Below are 24,723 nucleotides of genomic sequence, written 5' to 3'. Positions count from 1 at the left end.
TATTTTCGTTGGAAGTACGCAGAAGAGAGAATCACATTGAGAAAACCTAACCCTCCTTCAAAAAATTCAATCTCCATAACTTTCAATTCGGAGCTCCGATTGACGAGTCGTTAGCGGCCATGTGTTCGTTTCGGAATTCTCTTCAATTCTATCTGAACAAAGTGATGAACTCTAGTAGTAGATAATTACTGAGTTTTGTCCAATTGATCCATGGATAAGATGGTGTTCTTGTTGATTTGGAGTTTAATTTGGAGTTCAATTTGACGGTTTGGAACGAAATCTAGGTGATTAAGCTTGAGAAATTGATGTTTGGAAGCTTAGAGCATGTGAAAGGAAAGGTTTTTAAGGTGTTCTGAGTTTAGAGAGGAATCAGCCAAGGTATGATTTTAGTTTCTCGTAGTTAATGTTTAACGTTACATGAAAACTTAGGCTAGAAGGCCTTAAGATAGGAATGATGAACTGAGTGAATTATTAATGGATTATATATATGGTATGTGATGTGTGATTCAATTTCGTAAACGGTTTGCTATTAGAGTTGGTTGATTTTTGAAAAAGATTTAATATTAAAATTAGTCTGATTTTGAAATAATTTAGTACTGAAAATGATTTGAATGATTGAGATGTGTTCGGTTTGGTGGTTGGGACCTTTAGGGGTGGCAAAAGACTAAGTTTTAGAGGAGATGCTGTCGAAATTTTTATGAAAATAGGAGGCTTCGTTTAAAGTGGTTATTTAGAAAGATTTGGATTTTTAAGGATTTTATAATTTGATTTTAAGTTATTAAGAAAATAATTACGTTTTGAGTTTGCTTTATTTAGAAAAGAATGAATTGTGTTTTGAGTATGAATTATTGATGAACAAAATAAGATGTGTAATAATAAAGAATGAAGGATGATGAGAATTGATTTTTAAGTCTAATTGTTGAATGAATTATAATGATAATGAGATATGTGTGACCGGGTACGAGGCAGTGGCGTTGTCCATTCGCTCCGAGTATATGTTGAGAAAGTCGGGTAAGGGGCAGTGGCGTTGGTCACTTGTTCCGGATAAGAGTTTGAGACTTCGAATAAGATGCAAGGGTTGAGTTCTGTCGCCGCTTGTACCGGGTTAAGAACTGTAACACTACCTGGGTAAGAAGCAAGGGTGAAGTTGGCCCTTGCTCCAGGTACGCGGGTAAGATGCAAGAGTTGAGGAGTTGTCCCACTTGCTCCGTGTTTGGTGTTTTGTCCAGGGTTAGCTACCGGACATGTCGGGCTTGACTTTATAATCGGCAGATGAGACTCATCAGCCTTAGGACAAGCATACATCATGTGCATTTGTATGTTTTGCTTGAATGTGTATTGTTTTGGTTTGCTTAATTGCTTAACTCTTCTTATCTGCTACGTGTTCTACTTGTTGTAATTGCAGATCTATCTGCGTTTGCCTTACTTGAACTGTTTGTGTATGCTTCTGAGAGACCCTCTCTTGGCGGAAGAGTGAAGGAGGGTTGTTCCACTAGTAATTTAGAGGATTGGAGGAGACAGAAAGTGAAGAATTAGGTTAAAGTTAGATTTAAAACTCGAATACCTTAGATAACTTACTTAATTTCTGGTTTAGTTAGATATTTAAACTGAAATCTAAGTGTCAGAGTTCTAAGAATACCTTTGACTTTTTCGGGAGCTTTTATATTAACTATGCGGGCACCTTTATCATGCTGAGAACCCTTGGTTCTTACTCCATACATATTTCTATTGTTTTTCAAATGCAGGTCGAGAGATGCTCAATGAGGTGCCTCTCGACCTGCATCTGAAAAACAACAGAAATATGTATGGAATGAGAACCAGAGATTCTCAGCATGGTAAAGGTGCCCGCATAGTTAATATAAAAGGTCCCGAGAAAGCTAGAGGCATTCCTAGAATTTTGACACTCAAATTATTCTTAAAATTTATTCTAAACGAATAATATCGGTAATCTAACTGAAGGATTCTAGCCCTATTCTAACTTTTCACTTTCCATAAACTCTAAACCTCCGAATCACTGGTGTAACAACCCTCATCACTCCTCCGCTAAGAGAGGGTCTCTCAAAAATATACACATACAAATCAAACAAAAAAACACAAATAGAGTTACAATTATAGCAAGTAGAACAAGTAGCGGATAAACAGAGTTAAGCAAACCAAAACAATGCACACTCAAGCAAAACATACGAATGCATATGATGTATGCCTGCCCTATGGCTGATGATATCATCAGTCGGTTATATAGCCAACCCAACATGTTTTGGTAGCTAATCGTGGATTGTCCCTCTGTGTGTGCATCCCCAAGCTCAATAATATCCACGGAAAAATCCCAAGCTCAATTTATCGAAGCGTGAGACAACCCAAGCTCAAATTTGGATATACATATCTATCATGCCCATGGAAGAATCCCGGAGTTAAAGTGCTCGGTCATATTGTAAGACCCAAAACTTTTGAAAAGTCGTATTTTGAACTAATTTCAAATCATATATTTATTTACAATTTTAATTTCAAAAATGATTTTATTGAAAATAATTAAAAGTAGTTTTGATTAATTAGATTTGAAATAATTAAGGTTTTTATCCAAACTCTATAATTATGGATTATTTTCCTATTTACAATTTAAAATTTTAGAAATTCAAAAATAATGAGGTTGGCTATCTAAATTAAAATTTTATCCAGTTTTATAATTATTGAGTTATTTTCTATATTTAAAATATAAGTTAGTAGTTATAAATTGATAGGAATTTTATATGATTTGATTTAAATAATTTATATTTTTATAATTAAATATTTTAAATTTTAGGAATAAAGAAAATTAATTATATTACAATGTATTTTCAATTAGAGTGATTGATTGAGAATAAATTAGTATTTTAATATCACAAATAATATTTTAAAGTAATTTTAAAAATTAAATTAGATTTCAAATTAATAATTTATACCACAATTTTATTAAAATTACCCTACTCAACTTAAATCTAAAATTCCCAAATTAAAACCCCAATTTTTTACCTAACCCTAACCCTATCTACCCAACCCACACACACAACACACACACACGACACACACAACAGCAGCAGCTGCAAGAAAAAAGAAAAGAAGGAAAGAAAGAAAAGGAAAGGCGAGATGGAAGCATGGAAAGGAGAAAAGAGAGGGAGCTGCAATCCAAAGAGGAAGGAGGAGGGAGATTGTCGCTGCCAGCTGCACCACCGCCTCCACATCCAGCTACCATCGGCCGCCACCGCCAGACGTTGTCGCCACAGCTGTGCCGTCAAGAGGGAAATCCGAGAGAGAAGGAGATCACGCCATCATCGCAGACCGTTACCGCCACCGCGTCCTGCTGCTTACGCCGCTGTTGTTCATCCTCCCCACTGTCAGACGCCATCACCGTTTGCGAAAAGAGAGAGAGACGCACTGCAAGGGAGCTACCATCGTGGAGTTAGAGTCGCCGTCACCCATGGCAGAGTTGAAGAAAGAGAGAGAGCTCGGGAAGCAGAGGAGAGAGAGGGGAGACCCGCGCCCAGCCACCGCTGTCTCTGCCGCCGCTGAGATCTACTGCTGGTAAAGGTTTTGAGTTTGGTTTTCGTTTCTTTTGAGATTCCAAGAATATTTGTCATCACTGCATGTTGTTACAGCCATCATCATTGAAGTTCTGGTCACCGCTGTCGCTTAGGGTGGCTGCCGGGGCTACCACCAAACTAGTTCAGAGATCGCTACTATTTCATTTTCTTATTATAGTAAGTGTTTCTGTTTCAAAAATATTTGCGTTAGTATTTAGTTATGTATTTTTGAGTTTTACGACGTTAATATCTTACGGTCGAGTTTCTGTTGTGAGTGGTACTTTTGGGGCTGTTACAGTTGCCAAAAATTTTCGGAGTCGATGCCGTTCGATTGCGAGCAGAAGAGAAAAGGAATTCTCTGACACGTTTGGTTAGTGGTTTCGCTTGTTGAGGTAGGGTTTTTCTAAAAATTTACTTTTGTAATTGGAATTGTTATAAATTGATGTTGATATGAGAAATGCATTTTTGGTGATTATGTAAGTCTTATGAGTCGTCTAGTTTGTCTTGGATAAATATGGTTGTCTATTTGATTGAATTATTGATGTTTTTGTTAAATTGGAGATTTTTTATTAGTTTGATTTGAAATAATTTTAATAGTTGAAAGTCTGAATTTTGTTTTATTGGAAATTGGTTTGGTCTTAAATCCGTTAGAAAGGGTTGAGGTTTAGTTTGGTTGGGACCCAAAAAGGGTGGCAAAGTTCAATTTTTAGAGGAGGTGCTGTTGAAATTTCTATAAAATTCGAGACTTTGTTTGAAATGTTATTTTGAAAATAATGAATTATGCTTTGAATTATTGATAAATGAATTATGTTTGAACTTATTTATTAGGAAATTTTATTATATTTTTTAATGTAATTTATTTAAGAAAAAATTATGTTTTACAGTCGATTTAAAGACGAAAATACTTATATTTTGGAATTTGATTAAATAAGCAGAATCGGAGGAGTTTTATTGGATTTAAAAAGAAACTTGAATTTCGATTGACTAATTTTACTTGACGACGTTTTAGGAAAAATTTGAAGTATTCTCTAAAACTTTGATTTAGCAAAACTAAAATAATTTCCGAGCCTTTGGAAACGCTTCAGATTTAAGAATGAAATTGAAATTGGTTTTTGGTTTAAATGATTTGGTTTTGGTTTAAGTAAGTTAAGTTTTGAAATTGGTTCGGAATATTTGGATACATGACTTAGTTTTTGTTTAAATTCTATTTTATTTATTTAAATCAAGAAGCTAAGGTTTTAGAGATTTTCAATGAATTTAAGAAAATGAGTTAGGTTATTCTCCCTTAAAGTCTTTAGACTTTGCTGAGGAATTTTAGACCAAATCCTGATTTAAAATGAACAATTTTGAGTCTTTCAGAAGAGATTTTGAATTTCGCATAATTTTGAAGTCGTTTGGGAGTTTTGGAAAGATGTTGTGGAAAGTTGCTTTGTTTTGAAAGAAAATTGATTTGAGAAAAAGTGGTTCTTGAATACGTTTGTTATTTGAAAGTAAATGGGTCAAGAATGATTTTTGAAATAAGATTTTGAGCTCGATTAATTGTGGATATTACTAAGATTATTGATAAGTTACTTGCGACTGGCAAGGACGGTTGGTTAATCCCTCTTGACGATGTTACGACGCCAGCGTAAGGACGGATGGTTAATCCTGCTTACGTGTAGATGTGAGGTTGGAGGCAGAGTATCCCGCTCACATCCTTTCGAATCACAAGAGTGTGCCCGGCACTATATCAGTGGGTAGTGTGCCTGGCACTATATCCATGAGGGTTCCTATTTATATATTCGTGACCGAAAGGCGACATTCTCATGGGAATGTGTCGGGTTGGCAGTTGAACCAACAATGAGATATCACAGCTAGTAGAACAGACATTCATCATATGCATCTATGTGACATTGTTTGGGTGTGCATATTGTAATTGGTTTGCCTATGTAAATAATTATGTTTTACTGCTAATTGCTATACTTGATGTAACTGCTTTGATTATGTTTGAACCTATTTACTTGTGTTTGTAATTGAAAATTGTTTGGATTGTGGTGATTGGATGTTGATTGAGTTGTTTGGACCTAAGGCTGTGTTTGATTATGTGATGGGCCTGAGACCATGGTTGGTATGTGTTTGAGGTCTAGTTCTGTATAAAATATCTAACTAGTTCAGCATAGACTTAATGAACCTATGCTTGGTGTAGGATGCTCATTTATGCAGCTTAGGTAACTTTCTTTATGTTTATGGTCTAGTAAGGTATGAAAAATTAAACTGATTCAGCATAGACTTAATGAACCTATGCTTGGAACAGGTTGATCATTCATACTGTCTAGGAAAACTTTTAAGATTTTACAAGAAAGGAAAAAGGTTTTGGATTTTGAAGAATCAACCAAGTTCTCTTTAAAAAAGATTTTTGGATTTTTTGAATGTGAACCTTTGGTTTATGAAAAGACACACAAGACGAGCAAGGATCACTATACTTTAAAAACAGTTTTATTTTACGTATCTTATTATAGCAATTTCTGTAACCTTATAGTGAGAACCAGCGAGGACAATGTTCTCACTCCCCTACAGGTTTTTCTTTCCAGGATATGGGCGACGAAGTTCCATAAGAGTTTATTTTATTTTTTGTTTATTCGATGTCTTTGTATTATCTTAGTTATTATTTTTCCCTCGCCTTTATCTTTACTAATTTTGTAAGAGGGATATGATTTATGATATATAAAATTTGTATATTGATACTATGTGTATATATATGTATTCTTTGTAAGTATGTATATATGTATTTTCAATGAAAAAGTCTTTCTAAAAGTTATGCGTATTTTAAGTTTTGAACAGGCTCTTATTTTAGTATTAAATATGATTAGAGTCATTGTAATATCTAATCTATTAGAGTGGTGCAGGTGGAAGTGTGACATTCTGATAGTGAAGATGTTACACATATCTTACGATAGATGGTCAACAATTAGTCTCAAAATATACAAGCCACATGATAATCTCTTTTCTTTTTTAAAATAACACTTCAAATCAAATCTTCAATTTTTATAGGAATTTCGATAACATCTCCTCTAAAACTCAAACTTCTGCCACCCTTCAAGGGTCCCAATCACCAAACCAAACACCTCTCGATCATTTAAATCATTTTTAATATCAAATCAATTCAAAATCAAACCAATTTCAATATTAAATCTTTTCCCAAAACCAACCAACTCCAATAGTAAATCGTTTACAAAATCGAACCACACATCTCTTAATCAATCCATTCAATTCAATTCACAAACCCACTACCAACCCTCAATACATCAACAATCATCATTATTTTACACTCATAGTCATAATCCAACACATACAAATTCATTCATCTTTTATACACACATCATATACCATATATACAATCCATCAATAATTTATTCAGTTCATTCCTATCTTAAAATTTTCTAGCCTAACTTTTCACGTGACATTAAAAATTAACTATGAGAAAGCAAAATCATACCTTGGCTGATTCCTCTCTAAACTTGACACCTCAAAAATGCACTCTTCCACAAGCTCCAAGCTCCCAATTACCAATTTCGCAAGCTTAATCACCCGGATTTCGTTCTAAACCACCCAATTGAACTCCAAATCAACAAGAACACAATCTAATTCACACAATATCTCTATAATCATAATAGGGTTCACTAATTCAATGATTCACAAGGATTCAATAGTTTCTTACTTTACCCATGGATCAGTTAGACAAAACCCAGTGATTACCCGCTGTTAAAGTTCACCTAAACCATCAAATTACACAATCCTCATGGGTGTGTCGAGATAATTAGAAGACAGTCGTCACTCCCGCAGTGAGAGGTAAGTCATGTTCCTATCGTTCTGGTGCCTAATTTCTCAGATGATGAACCTGGTGTTCACTGTTATGAGTTAGAGGACCTCCACAGCATTACAAGTGATGAGTATGACCAATGGAGATCATTTTCACAGAGCAATGCCGATGCACCTGTTAAGGAGGTGAGGTTGGAGCTTGAAATGGAGTTTGAGACACTGATACTATGTTTTTTTTATAACTTATGCTTAGTGCTTATATTGCACTACCTGATGCTTTCATATTCAGGGTTTGTATTGATACTTTTAGGTAATTTGGATTTGCTACTTTGACATCAAATTCATAGACTTATTTTGAGACTTTTGTTGATAAATGCTTATGTTAGAATTATTTTCAAGTTTATTATAGCATATGAAATGAACGTCTTTTATTTAGTTTTATTTCTAAGTCACGTTTTTGTTATTTAGTGCACAATACCAGATTTTCGGCTAAATTTGTCAGTTTACGACATTTATATACATTGTTTTGTCAAATATGTATTACATCTAATATCACATATATCAAATATATCAACAATTATAAACATTAATATCATAACACAACTTGACTTTTTCATAGCAAATGAAGATGTTAACAGAATTTTAAAGTTCATCGTCATTGAAACCAAATAACCACAAAAGGCCCCAGAACAACATACACCATACACACAATTACGTATTCATTAATTGGAACAGATTCAAGCTTACACAAATTAACAAACCAAAGAAAATTGTTATAATCCATGACCTAATAGCTCTAATTTTGCTATGGAACTTCTCCATCTTTAACAAGATCTTCAAACTATTCTCTCCAATCTCTTTTCTTTGCCAAGTGACATTGACCTAATGGGTAGCACATTAGCTATCTTGATTTTTTCTAATATGGGCTCTTGTCAATCCCTTCCAACCTTTGTCAATGTCATTCACCCATACAAAATACTTGCAATCCATCGTCTACAGCATGAAACATAGGAATAAGAAATCGTTCACAATAAGTTAACATAAACAGAAGCACAAAAACAAAAAGACTTACTTTTCATAGAGGACACCTAACGAACCATCTCTCAGAATTTGTTAAGATTTCAGATTGTAGCAATATCGCATCCTGTCTGCAGAAGCATCTCCCAGACAGAAATTTTTCTTCAACCCTCTTGAACGACGAAGTTCCTTTTTTGGTGAAGTTTTCATTCGAAGAACAATGGTTACATTTGCTTCTCCCAGACATTCTAGGATTTCAATTTTAAATTTAGAAAATAATTGAGGATAAATTAGAAAAATGAGTAATATTATAAGAACTCCGCTAGGGAGATAATGAAGAATCTTGACAACGTGTACAATGGACTGATTTATTGGCTCACGGTGGATTAAAAAATAAAAAACACCTCCTAAACTTTAATAACAAAAACTTTTACTCCCATTTTCAAATTTTAACCATTTCCTACCCATTACTAAATTCCCCAAAATATATGACAAAATAATCATCAAATTTCAAATAAATTCTCCAATTTTAAATTTCAAATTTTAACAATGTCACACCCTGCAGCCCACAGCCGCACCCATGTCTTCCCCATCCATGCTTTTTTCGCACATCTTCATTGATGGATGTTCAGTTCAATAGGTTGGCAGATGAGTATTGTAATTCTTACGAAAAAAGATAATTTAAGTATATATAATTAACAAATGTTAAATATTCATTTCATTAAGTAGTCGGATAGTTATTTTAATTATTAAAAATTATGGAAAAGATTAAGCTTCTCTGGAGTCTGGATAAGATTTAAAGTTATGAAAATTCTAATAGTGATTTATAAATAATGTAGCCATTCAAACAGATTTTTTAAATTTTGTTCTATAATATAAAAGCTTTTATGCAAAGAAAGTGAAATATTTAATTACTAATCCTAATTATTACCGTTCTCCATTAACGTGGCTGTGAGGAATGATCCACGTATGACACGGCTAGCCGCTTCTATCCCTTGTTTGTGACGGATGAAAATGGAGTGACGGTGAAATACGCCGGCTGCCGAAGGAGCCGTACGGCCAGCGTGTTGAGATGCTTTTAGTGAGTGACGCAAAGTGCGCAACGGTGATGTTCGTACATTGGCGGGTCGCTGGGCAGCATTCTGACAGCGGCAGCTAACGTTGCTATCAGAGCTTTTGCCAGTGAGAAGGGAAGAGAGTGGACGAGAAGGAATTCACAACACATGGGAAAGAGGGAGGCCATTTTTGCGGTGTACGTAACTGCAAATCCTTATTTGCTTTGAATTTCAAATTGAAAATTATTAATAATTAATTAACTTAATTATTATTTGATATTAATTTCAGTTTTATTTCTTTTGTACATATTGTACACTATATTCATTGGCTCTCCATACTTTCTCATATTATAATGGTAACAACATGTTTAGATACGTCAATTTACTATTTCATAGCCAGGTAAGCACTTAACGTGAGTTGGCCTTTAAGTTAACGGAGCAAACGAGTTAATGATGTTCGAGTATTTTTGACAGATGGACCCAATCTTTTATGGGTACAGTCACTTTTCTTTTTATATGGGTACTTTTGTCAACATTCGTAAAATTTATGGGTATAAATATTAGTTTTTCTTATTAAAAATGTCAAATTAGGTTTAATTACTCTATTGGTCCCTATAGTTTCGCAAAATTTTCAATTAGGTCCTTATACTTTTTTCCTTTTAATTGGGTTCCTGCACTAAATTTTTTTTTCAATTAGGTATCTGTTGATAGTAATTGGCTTAATTGTATAGAAACCCAACTAAAAAAATAATTGGTGTAGAGACTCAAATAAAAGAAAAAAAAATGTAGAAACTCAATTAAAAAAGAGTAAAGTATCATTTTTGTCCCCAACGTTTGGGGTAAATTCTATTTGTATCCCTAACGTTTAAATCGTCCTATTTGTACCCCCTAACGTTTGTAAAAGTAATTCAATGTTATACTGCTATTAATTACACATCATGAACGCTTTAGTTTGAGTTTTAAAAATCTCTTCTTGAATTTAAAATACAAATATCTGGGATAGAATTGATGATCTGCTTCGAAAAATAGCTCATCAAAAGTTAAAACTAATTCCTACAATATTTACATAATTTACTTTTATACGGCATAATTGAATCTAAACACAAATAGTGGGTACAATATTAAAATCGAACACATTCAAGTGAGACCTAATTGAGAATGAATACATCTAAATGAGAATAATTGAAAAATATAATCTGATTTGTTAATATAATTGATAGTAGAATAATATTGAATCAGTCTTATAAACGTTAGGGATACAAATAAGACGATTTAAACGTTAGGAACACAAATAGAATTTACCCCAAATATTAGAAACAAAAATGATACTTTACTCATTAAAAAAATTAGTACAAAAATTCAATAAAAAAATATAAAGATCTAATTAAAAATTTTGCAAACCTATAAAACTAATTGTGTAATTAAACCGTAAAATTATTAGTGATTTTGTTATTTGGGTGATTTCTGCGGCTGACAAGGAAACGTGAAACACTGAAACGGAAATGGCAGTGGCAGTACCGAGTTACTCCTTACTCTAAATCGCTCCCATAGTTTCATTCCCTTCACTCGCAACGTTCTTTGTTCCGATCGCACTACTTTCTTCTCTCCCAATACCCCAATTCCAAAACTACGCCTCAAACGTCTTCCAATTTATTAGTTCTCAGGTGAATAACCTCTCTTCCTTTCTTCTCTCTCTACCCTACATTTTACCCAATTGCAAAATATATATATGCTTATTGTTTTTTTTTTAATTTCCTAATTCTTTGTGCATTGGTGACTCAGAATTCATCCTATGAAATTGATTGATTTATTATTCAACTTTGAATTGCCGAATTGCCATGCATGCTTTCGTGCACTGCATTGCATTGCATTGTCTTTCTGTTTTATGTAAATTTTTCTTCTTATTGTAAGCTTATATAACTTGAGTTAGGTTAGCTGGAACCAAATGAACTCTAGACAAAAAAGGGGGACAATGGTGGTAAGATTACTGTTTTAAAATCAAATGGGGCAGGCATCAAACTGGTCATGTTTCTGGTTGGAACTGTTTCCCTGGTTTGATCATGGTTCAACCATAAATTTACTCATAGGAAAAATTCTAACAATTTATAGTTTTATACAATTAATAAAATTTAAAGTAATGGAGAATTTTTGGAAGAAATTTGCTACTCCATAATATTTGTTTATTTTTTATTTATTTTTTCATGGAAGCGATAGGTAAACCAACACTGCAACCATCTGTACTCAGTTCTAATGTTAATATCTGTGTTTCAGTTATTGTAATACCTTGGCTGGGAGAAACTGTAATGGCTCATTGCTCCACCTCCAACACGGATACTAGCGCAAGTGCACCTCAAATAAGTTCATGGTATGTAGATGAATCTTATGAAGAGCTCAAGAAGGGAATTCACCTTGTGAGAATCTCAGATGAGACCTTCACTTGTCCATATTGCCCTAAGAGAAAACAGGGATATCTGTATAGGGAACTCCTTCAACATGCTTCTGAGGTTTGTCATAGTAGTGCACTAAAAAGAAGTGCAAGAGAGAAGGCTAATCATATGGCTTTAGCGAAATATTTGGAAAAAGATCTTGCGAGTTTCGATGGCCTGACAAAACCTGTAGATAAAGGTGTTCAATCTTGTTATGTTGAAGTTATTTATTCTTTACTAAGTTGTTCTGCAAAAATTGTCCAATTCATGAACATGTTTAATGGCATAATAAATATATATATATGGCAACAGAAAAAAATCAGTACTAACATTAATCTGTTGTTTCCAGGTACCAATGTATTAAGCATGGGAGATACAGTACAGCATCACTCCTCTGACAAGGATACTAATATAAGTGCTACTCAAATAAGTGGGTTCTATGTAAATAAATTTTATAACAAACTCAAAACGGCAAGTCAAAATGCGAAAACCTCAGATGATACGTTTGCTTGCCCATTCTGCCCTAAAAACAGAAAACAGAATTATGCGTACAGGGAAATCCTTGCACATGCTTCTGGGGTGGGTCAGAGTAGTTCACAGAAGAGAAGCATGAAAGAAAAAGCTACTCATCTAGCTTTAATGAAATATTTGAAAAAGGATGTTATAATTAAGGATGCAAATTGCCCATCAGAACCTGCAGATAAAGGTGATCACCTCTTAATGAAGCAACAAAAACAAAATTTCTGTTCAATATAAATTTTTCCCAGTATGCAGAAATGGGTCATTTCTGAGTGATATTTGAAGGGACTATCTGTAGAGCAACATGAATAATGTCGGTAGTGACAGTACTTTTTGTCTTTCAGGTTCCCCAACAGCAAGTTCGCACGACACTGTGATGGGTCAATGCTCTAACAAAAATCCTGGTACAACTGCATCTCGAATAAGTCGGCGGTATTTCATTAAAGCTTATGAGGAACTCAAAAAGGGAAAGCACATAGTGAAAGTCTCAGACGAGAGTTTCATTTGTCCTTATTGCCCTAGAAAGTTAAGTCGGTATTATGTGCTTAGGGAAATTCTTGAACATGCTAAAGGGGTAAGTAAGAGTTCCTCACAAAAGAGAAGTGGCACAGAGAAGGCTAATCATCTAGCTTTAGTGAAATATTTGAAAACGGATCTGGTTAATGCGAATGGTCGCTTAAAATCTGTGAATGAAGGTAAACTCCTAGTTAGCAAAGCAATTATACGTTACAAATGTTTTTGTTCAAGTTGTGATTATTACTCCAGTGACAGAGTATGCAAAAACAGAAGTTGTCCTCTTAGAATATTTAATGGAAGTAATCTATAACACAAGATATTAATAATTTGTGCTAACACTAGTTTTGGTCTTTCAGGAACCAAAGTACTAAGCCCGAGAAAAAGCGTAATGGAACAATGCTCAAGAAAGGATACTAACACAAGTGCACCTCAAATAAGCAGGTGGCATGTAGATAATTCTTATGAACAACTTAAAATGGGAAATCACAATGTGAAAACCTCAAATGAGACTTTCACGTGTCCATACTGCCCAAAAAAGAGAAAACGAGATTATGTGTACAGAGAACTACTTGAACATGCTTCTGGGGTGGGTCAGAGCAGTTCACAGAAGAGAAGTACCAGAGAGAAAGCAGATCATCTGGCTTTACTAAAATATTTGAAAAAGGATGTTATTAATATTGATGGTCCATTGAAACCTGCAGATGACAAAACCCATCTTGTTAATTCTGATGAGCAGTTTGTGTGGCCTTGGACTGGGATTGTAGTTAATATTCCCACTATACAGACAGAAGATGGACGTTGTGTAGGGCAAAGCGGTGCCATGTTGAGGGATGAATACAAAAGCAGGGGTTTTAATCCACGTAGAGTTCGTGCACTTTGGAGTTCACAAGTTCACTCTGGAACTGCTCTTGTCGAATTCAATAATAATTGGCTAGGCTTGGATGATGCATTGCGTTTTGAAAGAGCATATGAACTAGATCACCATGGTAAAAAGGACTGGCTTGCTAATACTGAGCTGAAGTATGGTATTTATGCTTGGCTTGCACGAGTCAGTGATTATAAGTTGAACAATATTATTGGGGAACAACTGCGGAAGATGAGGGATGTCAGGACTATAAATCAACTTATGGAAGAAGAAGCTAGAAAGCAGGATAAACTCGTGCTCAATTTAACTAACACTATTCAGGTAAAGAACAAGCTTTTAAAGGAGATGGAAGTACAGTACAGTGAAGCTACAATTAAAATTGATGTTGTAATGGGGGAAATAGATAAGCTCACTAAATCTCATGACGAAGGTATATGTTAATATTTTGCCTAAGTTGCTTTTTCTTCAGTTTGGATTATGATTCATTGGTTATGTATGCAATTGTTACTATTTCATGTTTCCGGTTTATTGTCCATTTTTTAAGTACCCAATGCTGTGATGCAACCAATAATTTGTTTGCCTAGTACAATTTCCAGCGTGGCAATTTCTGGATTGCTGGACTAACTCCAATTTTAATAACTTATTGCAGAATTAAATTCCGCAATAGCATCATGTTTTCGCAATAGAATCTACTATTTAAAAATAAATTAAAAAATGTTCAGAACGTCCTGTTAGAACACGACAATAGATTTGCAACTGATTATTTTAGAATGATCCTGGACGATGGTAATGATATCGTTTTATGTCTTTATTGCTTGTATTCAGAGATGAAGAAAATACAGTCAAGTGCAAGGCAATACTTTCAGAATATTTTTAGTGGCCATGAAAGGCTTAAGCTACAATTAGAATCTCAGAAAACTGAGCTTGAGTTGCGAAGAATAGAATTGGAAAAGCGGGAAGCACATAATGAAAGTGAAAGAAAAAAGTTGAAAGAAGAGATTGAGGAGGTGCGGTGCTTTTGTTATTTTATTACTCCTTTTCTAAGATGCTTCAAAATGAAGATTGAAGGAGAAAATACTTTTCAAGGATGCTTAGTTGTTAAGACGGAGGGTTGTGTATTTTATTCTTAATTGATAAATACACTGCATTACATGGTTACCTAGTCTCAGTAAATTTTTTAATTTTATATTGCATTCAGTAATCATTGTTTACATCATGCAAAATTTGATCTTAAACCAGCTTATACTATGTGTGATCTTTACTCCATTCTAGTAGATATCACCAGACACAATCTTCAATATGTGTCGTGGGTTGAACAATTACGATTGAACAATAATGAATACCATTGAGTTGTCATACACTAAGCAGGCAATGTATGGGATGAAATTTTTGGAAAAGAGGGAGAAAGTAAACCATCAGTCTAGAGGTGCATGCATTAGAATTTTACAGTGGCTTTTCTAGTTTTACCATTTCACCTGTATCCTCCAAATGAGATTTATTTTTTTATTTATTCCGAAGAATCTGTAACCAACACTTTGGCATCATATTTTTTTTATTTGGCCGAGTGGTCGATCCCCTTTAATAATATTGGCGTGCTTAAGATGCATGTAAGATAGGTTTATTTGATAATCCTCATTTTATTGTCTTTTCAGAATGCAATGAAAAACAGCTCTCTTCAGATTGCTGTTCATGAACAAGAGAAGGCTAATAAAAATCTTTTGAGACTGGCTGCAGATCAGGAGGTTTGCATAACCTGTTTTGAGGCTTTATTTATACTTTATATTGCAAAAAGGTGTAATTGTTAATGCTATTGACTATTTGTTTATCCAGCGACAAAAAGAAGAACTCCATGCTAAAATTATCCGGCTTGAAAAACAATTGGATATGAAACAAAAATTGGAGTTGGAGATTCACCAACTAAAGGGAAAATTAAATGTCATGAAGCACATGGAAGATGATGGAGATTCTGAAGTTTTGAATGTGATGGATATTTTATATAACGAATTAAGAGATAAGGAACAGTCACTTCGAGAGATAGGGACATTGAACCAAGCACTAATTGTTAAAGAGCGTAAGAGCAACGATGAGCTGCAGGATGCTCGAAAAGTATTGATTAGTGTAAGTTTTTTGTTTTCCCTTTTTCCCTGATAAGCGCATATTGAAAAGTATTCCAAAGTGCATATTTTTTTGAACTACACTATAAGCGCATCTGTTCAATCAGGTCCTGTTTTTTTTAATACTTCGATATCTGATTTATTGGCTGTCATTGGAATATGACCCGGTCATTTATTAGACACAGGTTTTGCTTCTTGTCAGCTCAATAAATTCTTATATGAATCAGATAAGATATTAACTGATTGATGAAATTGTCCTGTATGAACCGCAATGAAAGAAATAAAAATTTCGTTGGAGATGAAATATACTTTGTTTTAAATTAAGGTTTCTTTTATAGTGCATTCTTTCTCTTTTTTTTATTTGCCAAATTTAATTTATTCAGTTAGACATCAAGGTAACAAAGTAACTCCACTAAAGTCAACTTATTTATTTGATATCTAATTAACATGTCGCCGAATTGATTATTTCTAATTCATAGGTCTCTAAAACTGTACTTGTAGAAGAGACCAGCACTGCTGGCTTGTAATGGTGCAACAGTCATATTGTGTGGATAATCAGTTCTCATCTGTTACCTGACTTGTGGCTCATGGATTTTTATGCTCTGAACATTGAAACCTCCTTTCCTTTCTCCATGCTTTCTTATATTTTAAATGTTTCAGGGAGTTAAAGACATGTGTACTCGTGGCAATATTGGTGTGAGGAGAATGGGGGAACTTGATATTAGACCATTCGTTGAATTTATGAGGAAAAGATATAATGATGAGGAAGCAGAAGAGAGAGCTTTGGAACTGTGTTCATTGTGGGAAGAGTATCTTAAGGACCCAGACTGGCATCCCTTTAAAATCAGCACAATTGATGGGAAACATCAGGTGTGTCTTTGCTAATCTTATAGATCTATTGAAATATTTTTTTTCTTGATATCGCTCTTCAGTCTTAATAGAATTTGTATCTTTCTTTTACAGTTTTGCTAAAGGGCATTTGTTAAGGTGTTTAATGTAGAAATAATTTATTAAAAAAATAAAACTTTGTAGTTTCCAATGCTTCTATAGTGTATTTATTGAAGAAATTTTTTTAAAGATTTCTACTCTATATAACCCAATACCCTTCGTTTATTAGCATTCCATTTATCCCATTGTTTTATTGATGGATGAAGATAATAAATATCCATGATAGCTGCTTTACTTGAAACAGGAGATGAAGAAGAAGCTTTGATGCATGTACCATAAGGGTTGTTTGTGAATTGCGTTTGGAAGAGAAGGGAGGGGACGGGAAAGCTTGTAGTGTAAATTTTACACCCTTCGAAACCCTTCCTTCCCATAGCCAGCCAACCTCTAGGTTTATAACTGTGTGACCTCTAGAACATATTGGTCCTGAAACTTCAGGGTTTATGTTTACTGAGAATTGGGATTTCATAGGCCCTATCTGCCATGAAATGAAATCTAGAAAAAGACTTTAGATCACTGGAGGAAAAAAAATGGAAGGTAACATTGAATGTATATGTTTTAAGTTGAATAATTTTATGACAAACTAAGTTGTGTGGTTTGTCTTTAGTCTTTATGTGACACCGATAAGCATATTTTACATAGGGTGTAATGTCTTTTGCCCCTTTATTTTTGTGTCCAATATTATTTAGGAAGATGCCGTAAGATTAATTACACTTTTTTATTTGGGGTCAATTTATATTAGATGAGGCTCGAACCCGAGACCTCTTAGCGAGGAGGGGGGACATATGCCGTCTGAGCCATGGCTCATTGGCATTACACTTTTGATTAAACATATTTGCTTTCAATGGAAAGTAAATAACTAAATATGGATATCAGTTGAACATACGAATGTTGTGGACCATTGTTTTGGTCTATTTGTTGTTATTCCAAACAGGAACACTGCATTTAGTCATTTACAACTTCTGTTCATGTTTAAAACTTTGTTGCATTATTTTTATGATATGTTTTTCTTATCTGCTTTGCTCATTTGTTTCACTTCAGGAAATGGTAGATGATAACGATGAAAAGTTGAAAGGACTAAAAAACGAGATGGGGGAAGAAGTGTACAACGCTGTGGTGGAAGCTTTAAGAGAGATAAATGAATACAATCCAAGTGGACGGTACATAACCTCGGAATTATGGAACTACAAAGATGGAAGAAAAGCCACTTTGCAAGAAGGGGTAAATTTTCTATTGGAGCAATGGAAACTTCATAAACGTTAGAGGGAAATTATGTAAATGCTTGTATGTGAATAGCTGGAAAGAAAATTATTTAGACAAGGACTAAGTGCTTAAATTTACATCTTTTCTCTCAAAATACTTCTAGATTTATTGCATTCGAAATTTTATATTAATGTTTCAAATCATTGTCCTTCGCTATAGCAATGTGCTTTAATTATGAAATATGCTTGTGGAAATGTCTTCACTTAATTTTTATCATCTGATTAATTTACTCTGTTGTTACATTATGTTTCATTGTTTCTTTGTCAATATTATTCTTAGAATTGTAATCGTGTGAAGGATAAAATTTAAAACTAAATAAATTTTTTAATTAATATGTGAGAATGACACATAATAAAAATATATTATAATTATGCCACTTCTTTTCTTAAAGTGACGAGTAAAGAAGGACTGGTGTAGTTTTGTATAAGGTAAATGTGGATTGCGATGCGATTATCTTGCTCTTTTACTTTAAGAATAGATGAAGCAAAAATAAGAACCAAAATAAATTCTTCTGTCGAAGATGTTCTAAGGCACACTTATTAGAAAATCCTAATATATATATATAAAAAAACCGACTTTCTTGTAATATAATTCAACTTGCATTATGCCTAAATCAGACCTTTTCGCAATTTCACAAATAAATTAAAGATAACCTCAACATTACTAACGTAATTAATACATAAGATAGGATCAGAGAAGTTAGGAAAACCATCACGGAAGGCATAGAATCTACTTTTAATACCAATATATCAAAGAAGAGACAAATACTCTTATTAATCAACGTTGATTTGAATTTTTTTTCTCCTTTAACTTTTCGGCGCTGGTAAATAAAGCATGCTTAATTATGAAAGATGCATGCATCAACTAACCACACTTTTCGAATTTCAATCAGTAGTAGCTTATCATTAGTACTAACAAAATGAATCATATCCAAGGCTCGAGATAGCAAAGCATAAACTCACATCAAACTCAAATCAGCAATATCAATGAGAAATTATAATTATAATTAACAAAGAAAATATTTAACCAGAGATCATGTTATATATATATAATATATATATAAGTAAGCATAGCTGCGGGCATATAAACTTGCAAGCCACTTCAGCTCCTTTCAAAAAGTTCATTACATCATCATATTCTCCTTCCATCTTTTACTCAAAATGGAGAGAGATCTATATAAAATAATAAAAACCTTGAAGAAAAACCTAAACCCATATACCGAAGACATATATTTGATTGATTCCCCACTACCTCAAAACAAGACAAAGAAAATGTCAAAAAGTATCACTAATACATACCACCGCTTTTTAATTTTCTATTTAATGATGTTCATTGAACATATATATATAAGATGTGAAATATTGTACCAATTCAAATATTATTTATCATTAGATAAAATATAAACTCCACTTAAAGTGAGTCTATACCTCGTTTAATGATGAATAATATGCAAATGGATACAAATATTTCACAAATAAAATATATAAGATAATAACATGGAAAAATTTTTAAATATATCGATATACCGATATTTCAATAATTTTTAACCGTTAATCTTAATTATAAAAAATATATATAATATATATAATTAGAATAACTGTTAAAAATCATTGAAATACTAGTGTAGCGGTATACTCGAAAACTTTCCCATAACATGTTTGTATGTATGTTTTTAGACCCTAAAGTTTTTGCCGGTGAAGGTTTGGCCAAATTGCCAATTAGAGGGTGCAATGTTCCAAGAAGTGGAAGTGCGACGGTCACTGGCTGTGACCCTGAAGGAGAGTGACTGACCAACCAAAACAGAGTTTGATTGCCAGTTTTGACCCCAGTTACGGCTCATGGTCATCCACCCTGTATTGGAACCCTTCACACTCGCCCTCATGACATCCCCTGCACCTGCCACGTTCGTGATCAAAACCAAGTTGAAGTAACGGAAACCGTTGATCGTGAATCTCATCCCACCTTGCTTGCGGCATGGAACCCTGCACAACAGGGGCATAATCGTAATAAAACATTGTTACAGGGTTTTATCAATTTTTTAAGAGAAAAAAAATCCACCAATTATGACTTAGTATTTGTAACCTTTAGACAAATATAGCTTGTTAGATAAAAATAAAATTTTTTATTTCTTTTTTAATTTTCCTTTTCTGTATAGTTAACCAGTGTGGGAGGGAATCATGATGCATGGAGTGGAAAGATGAAAAAAGAAGATTCTATTGTTTGGGGAATCGTGCAATTACGCGGCCAAATGTTTCAGAATCCCGAATCCCGTTGAGATGAACGGTCCAGATTGTCCGTTTTCGGCTACTGGGGTCCACGTAGAAAATGGTACCCTCCTCTCATTTGTATTCATAGTTGGGAGTTGAGACTACATCGTCAAATATTGCGTACCATTCCCACTATTACTGTCTTGTCTCCACCGTAGCAGAATATGAGCTCACTTTGTCTCCCCAAGCGACACCGTTTCCTCTCTTTTTTTATTCTTTGATAAGTTGAAAAGCCACAATCTCAAAAAGTCAAAGAAGAGTTAGTTACCTGCGGTAAGAGACGGGAACAATGCCAGCGCGGTACTGAGCGATCTTGAGGAACATGGGCATGGCGAGATCGAAGTGTGGCCTTGGAGGGTTGCACCAACCTCCATTGTCACTTGGGAGAGCGTAGTTGGGAGGGCAGAAGTTAGTTGCCGTCACGAATATCGATGGCGAACCCGCATGGCACCAGTTGGGGTCGTTGGCGCATTTGATCTCGAAACACGCTCCGCAGCTGAAGCCATTGTTGAACAGTGCAGTGCTCAACGCCGCCGTGTTCACGCCGTACCCTTGGCTGTACAAGTTTCCATAACCACATGCTCCTCCTGCGTAGTAATAATAATTGCAAGTTAATTTTCAGCTTTCCTTTCTCTTCTCTTCTAACATTTACCGGTAATTATTAATTAAAAAAAAATAAAAAATTGATATTTTTTTATTTTGGAAGCTAGAGTTTTTCAAAGGTGGAAAATGAGAGGACATTATATGTGTGGGTTTGGACTTTGAAGGTTTGGTGATAGATGGGTTTAGTTGAAAACAGAGGAAAACAGAGGAAACATAGTAAAATATAAGAAAAGTGAAGGTTTTTGAGTTGAAGGGTTAGAAAGGAAGAAACTTTGAAGTGATGGTGGGTACCCATTGTTCCGGAGGCGTCGCTGCCACCGTAGAATGTGGCGTGAGCAGTCTCCCATGCGGAGCCAGTGTAGACACCGGGGATTCTGGCTTGTGTTGTTGTGAAGAGAGCTAGTAAGAGTGTTGCAATGCTGATGATTTTGGTGGCCATGGTTTCTTCTCTCTGTATGCGAGTTTTAGTTGTTTTGGACACAGAGAAAGAGAAGGCCAAAGGGTTGTGTTTGTGTGAGGAGGGAAGAGTGTGGAGAGTGTTGGTATTTATGGAGGGAGAGCAATGGGTCATTGTTGAGGTTTAGGGCATCAAAAGTGGAAACTGAAAACTGAAAAGTGGTGTTTAACATGTTAAAAATAATTAAAAATTAATTTTTAATTTTAAAATATAAAAATAAATCATTTTTAAATATTTAAAAGTTAATATAAAAAGTAAATTAGAAAAAAATTAAATACTAAATAATAGATACTATAAAATTAATCAAAAATATATGAATTAAGCTTTTCTGAGAATGTCAATAATGAAATAATACTTTAATTATTTTTAAATTAAGTGTCGGATATTGGAATCTTAATTTCTTTGTGCAATAATTTATTGGTCAATGACAAATCGACATGAAAAAATTGAAGATGTGGTAGGCAACCAATAAATATTACAAATTTAAAATTGATTAAACCTTAATTTACTATTTTACTAAATTTTTATTTTAAAAAATATTTTTTCAATATATATATATATATATATATATATATATATATGTATATATTATATTCTTAAATTGATTCTCAACAAATTTTATATCAGACAAATTAATTGATTATATATTTAAATTGATTCTCAATAAATTTTATATTACACAAATTATTTGATCTGGTTTGATCCCCATAAAATTGTTTGAAACCATTTGTACTTCTGTCTTCCAACATTTCAAATTTTACTTTTCAAATATTCAAACCCCAGGAGATCTTTTTCTCCATATAAAAATTACTTTTTGAAAAATCAAATCCTCAAATTTTAGTAATTTTAAGGTAATTACTTATATAAAAATGTTAAATAAATTAGTAAAATATATTAAATTATTTAATAATTTTTAACTGTTATTTTCATATGATTATATACCTTCGTCTGAGTGGGTATTATTCATTAATTTTTACTTGCTTTATTTGTTTGCATTAGGAATTAAATTATTTAATTCTTAGCACCGATAATTCTCTTGTTGATTATATTAACAATAATGAGATTTCAACTTCAACTTTCATATATTTTATTGAAATGTTTTATTATTAGGATCATTCTTTGATACACGAAATCTAATTCTTCTTAATTCATCACAATAAAATAGGTAAAAGAAAAAAAAAGATATAATAAAACAAACAAATAAGTGATTATTAAATAATAATATAATGTAAGAATCTTGTATTCAATGCAAGAATCAAGATAATATAATGTAATTGCTTTTTTCTTTTTGCAAAATATGCAACTCCATTTACGTTAAAAATGTGATGTATCACATTGTCTAAAAGCTACACTAAATTGGTGGTCGTTGATTAATTATATATTCTTATGCGTAGTTTTTAGTAAATAAATAAATCATTATTTTAAATTTACACGTACCATTCTAAATAATATTCTTAAAACAATCTTAATCTCCAAAATATTTTATCATGTAACAAAAAGCTAACATTATACACACACGGGGCACAGGATTCGGTGGTCCAAGAACCTTTGGACCACTTAGTAGTCCAAGTAAAAAACATGTTTTTAGAGTTTTTTTATCAATTGTTACGTAGTCCTTGAACTAATTTTAATTACAAATCAACCCCATATATTTTATTTAATTATAAAAATAGTTTTTTATTTTATAAATTATTATTTTATCAATTATTTATTATATTTATTAACAATCAAATACAAAAATAACAACCAATTATATCCTCCATTCATCCTAATAATTCCAATTGATCAAAAAATTAACTTTGATCTCGTTACGTTCGTCCATGGCTTCCAAATCGTGTTTCCTTGAAATTCAATCGATTGGTTTACACTATATCACAAAACAATCGATTGAAAGTTGTAAGGTAGAATGGTAAAAAGCTTATACCAATTGATTGTTTATACTTTCCAATCGAATGAATGCCTCAAAATAATCGATTGTTGTTGTTACTCAATCGATTGAATTCACGAAAACAACATGGATTTGCCAAATACAATCGATTGGAAAGTGATGACATTGAAGTTTTAGCCAAATTCAATCGATTGGTAATGTAATCCAATCGATTGGAAGGTGATGAAGTTGAATGTTTTGCCAATTTCAATTGATTGGTAATGGTACATAAAATTAATTTATAGATTGGTAATTTATAAAATTAATTTTGCCGATCAATAGTACCTTTTGCTTTTATTCAAGTAAGGCAGAGTAAAAAATACAAAAAGTATATGATATTGATAAGTAGCAGCGTATCAAGTAGTAAGTATGCTTAATTTATTTATTTGTGTTATGCACAAATTTAGTTTCGTTAAAATATTAGTAATCAGTGCTCTAATTTTTGTAAATATGTTTTGGGATAAGTGTTTGCAATTAGTTATTAGAACATATTGAGTAAATTCTTTTAATATATTTAGAGTTAATATAAAATTGAGGGTAAAAAACGCATTTAAGCCAAGGAGAGAAGTTTATTACGCATATAAGTCAAACAAGAATCTGATACAAGAATTCACCAAAGCACACTTTAATGTAATTCGAAACAACTTTATTCGAATTACATTCCTTAATAATTCGAATCAATACAGCTCCAATTATTCCCAACCATTGCATACAAGTAATTCGAATCAACTTAGAACGAATTATAAAAGCATAATTCGAATTGTATCAATTCGAATTAGTAGGAACACGTGAGTAGGAGGAAGTTCGAATCAAATTGATTCGAATTACTCACATTTCGAATCAAATGGTAATTTGAATTACACATTATACAATAAGATACTAGAAAAAATACTATATAATATAAAAAAAATATACTAAAAGAAGTATAAAACAAGATTATAGTAAATTAATTTTAGTATAAAATTATTAAATATAAATTAATTTTAACTCCTATTAGTATATTGAATTAAAAATAACATATAAAAATGTACTTGTATTTATTAAATTTTAATAACATATAAAAATTTAATGACTTTTTAAATATTTTTTTATAATAGGAGTACATTTTTATATACTTTAAATACTTTATATAAAAATGTACTTGTATTTATCATACAAAAATAAAGTGTTGTGCCAATATAATAACATTATAATATTTTAAATCAATTTTTTTCTAGGATTTTAGATTAAAAGCAGCACATGAAAAAACATTATTGGTATTTTAAAGCTAACTTAATTAAATAAGATAGAACTGTATTCTTTAGGATTTTATGTACATAATTAGGCTAATTTTTTTTTTAATATTGATCAAAGATGTGTGTTACACTATGTTATTTAGTTTCAGGTAAGTTTTA

At 32.8% G+C, this 24,723-nt stretch overlaps 2 protein-coding genes across 3 annotated transcripts; one reads left to right on the top strand and one right to left on the bottom strand.

Annotated features, from left to right (window-relative positions):
* Positions 1-10,897: 10,897 nt before the first annotated feature.
* LOC130942234 (protein INVOLVED IN DE NOVO 2-like) lies at positions 10,898-18,260 on the top strand. Of its 2 annotated transcripts, XR_009070840.1 has the most exons (11): positions 10,898-11,091; positions 11,699-12,052; positions 12,203-12,559; positions 12,717-13,067; positions 13,245-14,183; positions 14,579-14,760; positions 15,406-15,495; positions 15,584-15,871; positions 16,528-16,737; positions 17,060-17,349; positions 17,854-18,077. XR_009070840.1 is itself a non-coding variant. In XM_057870946.1 (10 exons), the coding sequence occupies exons 2-10, from the start codon at positions 11,731-11,733 to the stop codon at positions 18,073-18,075; spliced, it is 2,961 nt and encodes a 986-aa protein (XP_057726929.1). In that variant the 5' UTR covers positions 10,898-11,091; positions 11,699-11,730; the 3' UTR covers positions 18,076-18,260. The 2 variants fall into 2 exon arrangements, 1 of the variants encoding a protein (XP_057726929.1); XM_057870946.1 differs by lacking the exon at positions 17,060-17,349 and having other exon boundaries at positions 17,854-18,260.
* An 848-nt stretch (positions 18,261-19,108) lies between these two features.
* On the bottom strand, positions 19,109-21,444 carry LOC130940210 (expansin-A6). The gene is made up of 3 exons (XM_057868284.1): positions 21,237-21,444; positions 20,611-20,929; positions 19,109-20,057 (listed from the first exon to the last, which is right to left on the bottom strand). Exons 1-3 carry the CDS (start codon positions 21,382-21,384, stop codon positions 19,748-19,750), a joined length of 777 nt encoding a protein of 258 aa, XP_057724267.1. The 5' UTR covers positions 21,385-21,444; the 3' UTR covers positions 19,109-19,747.
* Positions 21,445-24,723: the final 3,279 nt, after the last annotated feature.

The sequence above is a fragment of the Arachis stenosperma genome, chromosome 7, assembly GCF_014773155.1.
Source record: "Arachis stenosperma cultivar V10309 chromosome 7, arast.V10309.gnm1.PFL2, whole genome shotgun sequence".
Taxonomy (NCBI): domain Eukaryota; kingdom Viridiplantae; phylum Streptophyta; class Magnoliopsida; order Fabales; family Fabaceae; genus Arachis; species Arachis stenosperma.
The sequence above is the reverse complement of the archived record's forward strand: the minus strand, read 5'-3'. Positions and strand labels throughout refer to the sequence as shown.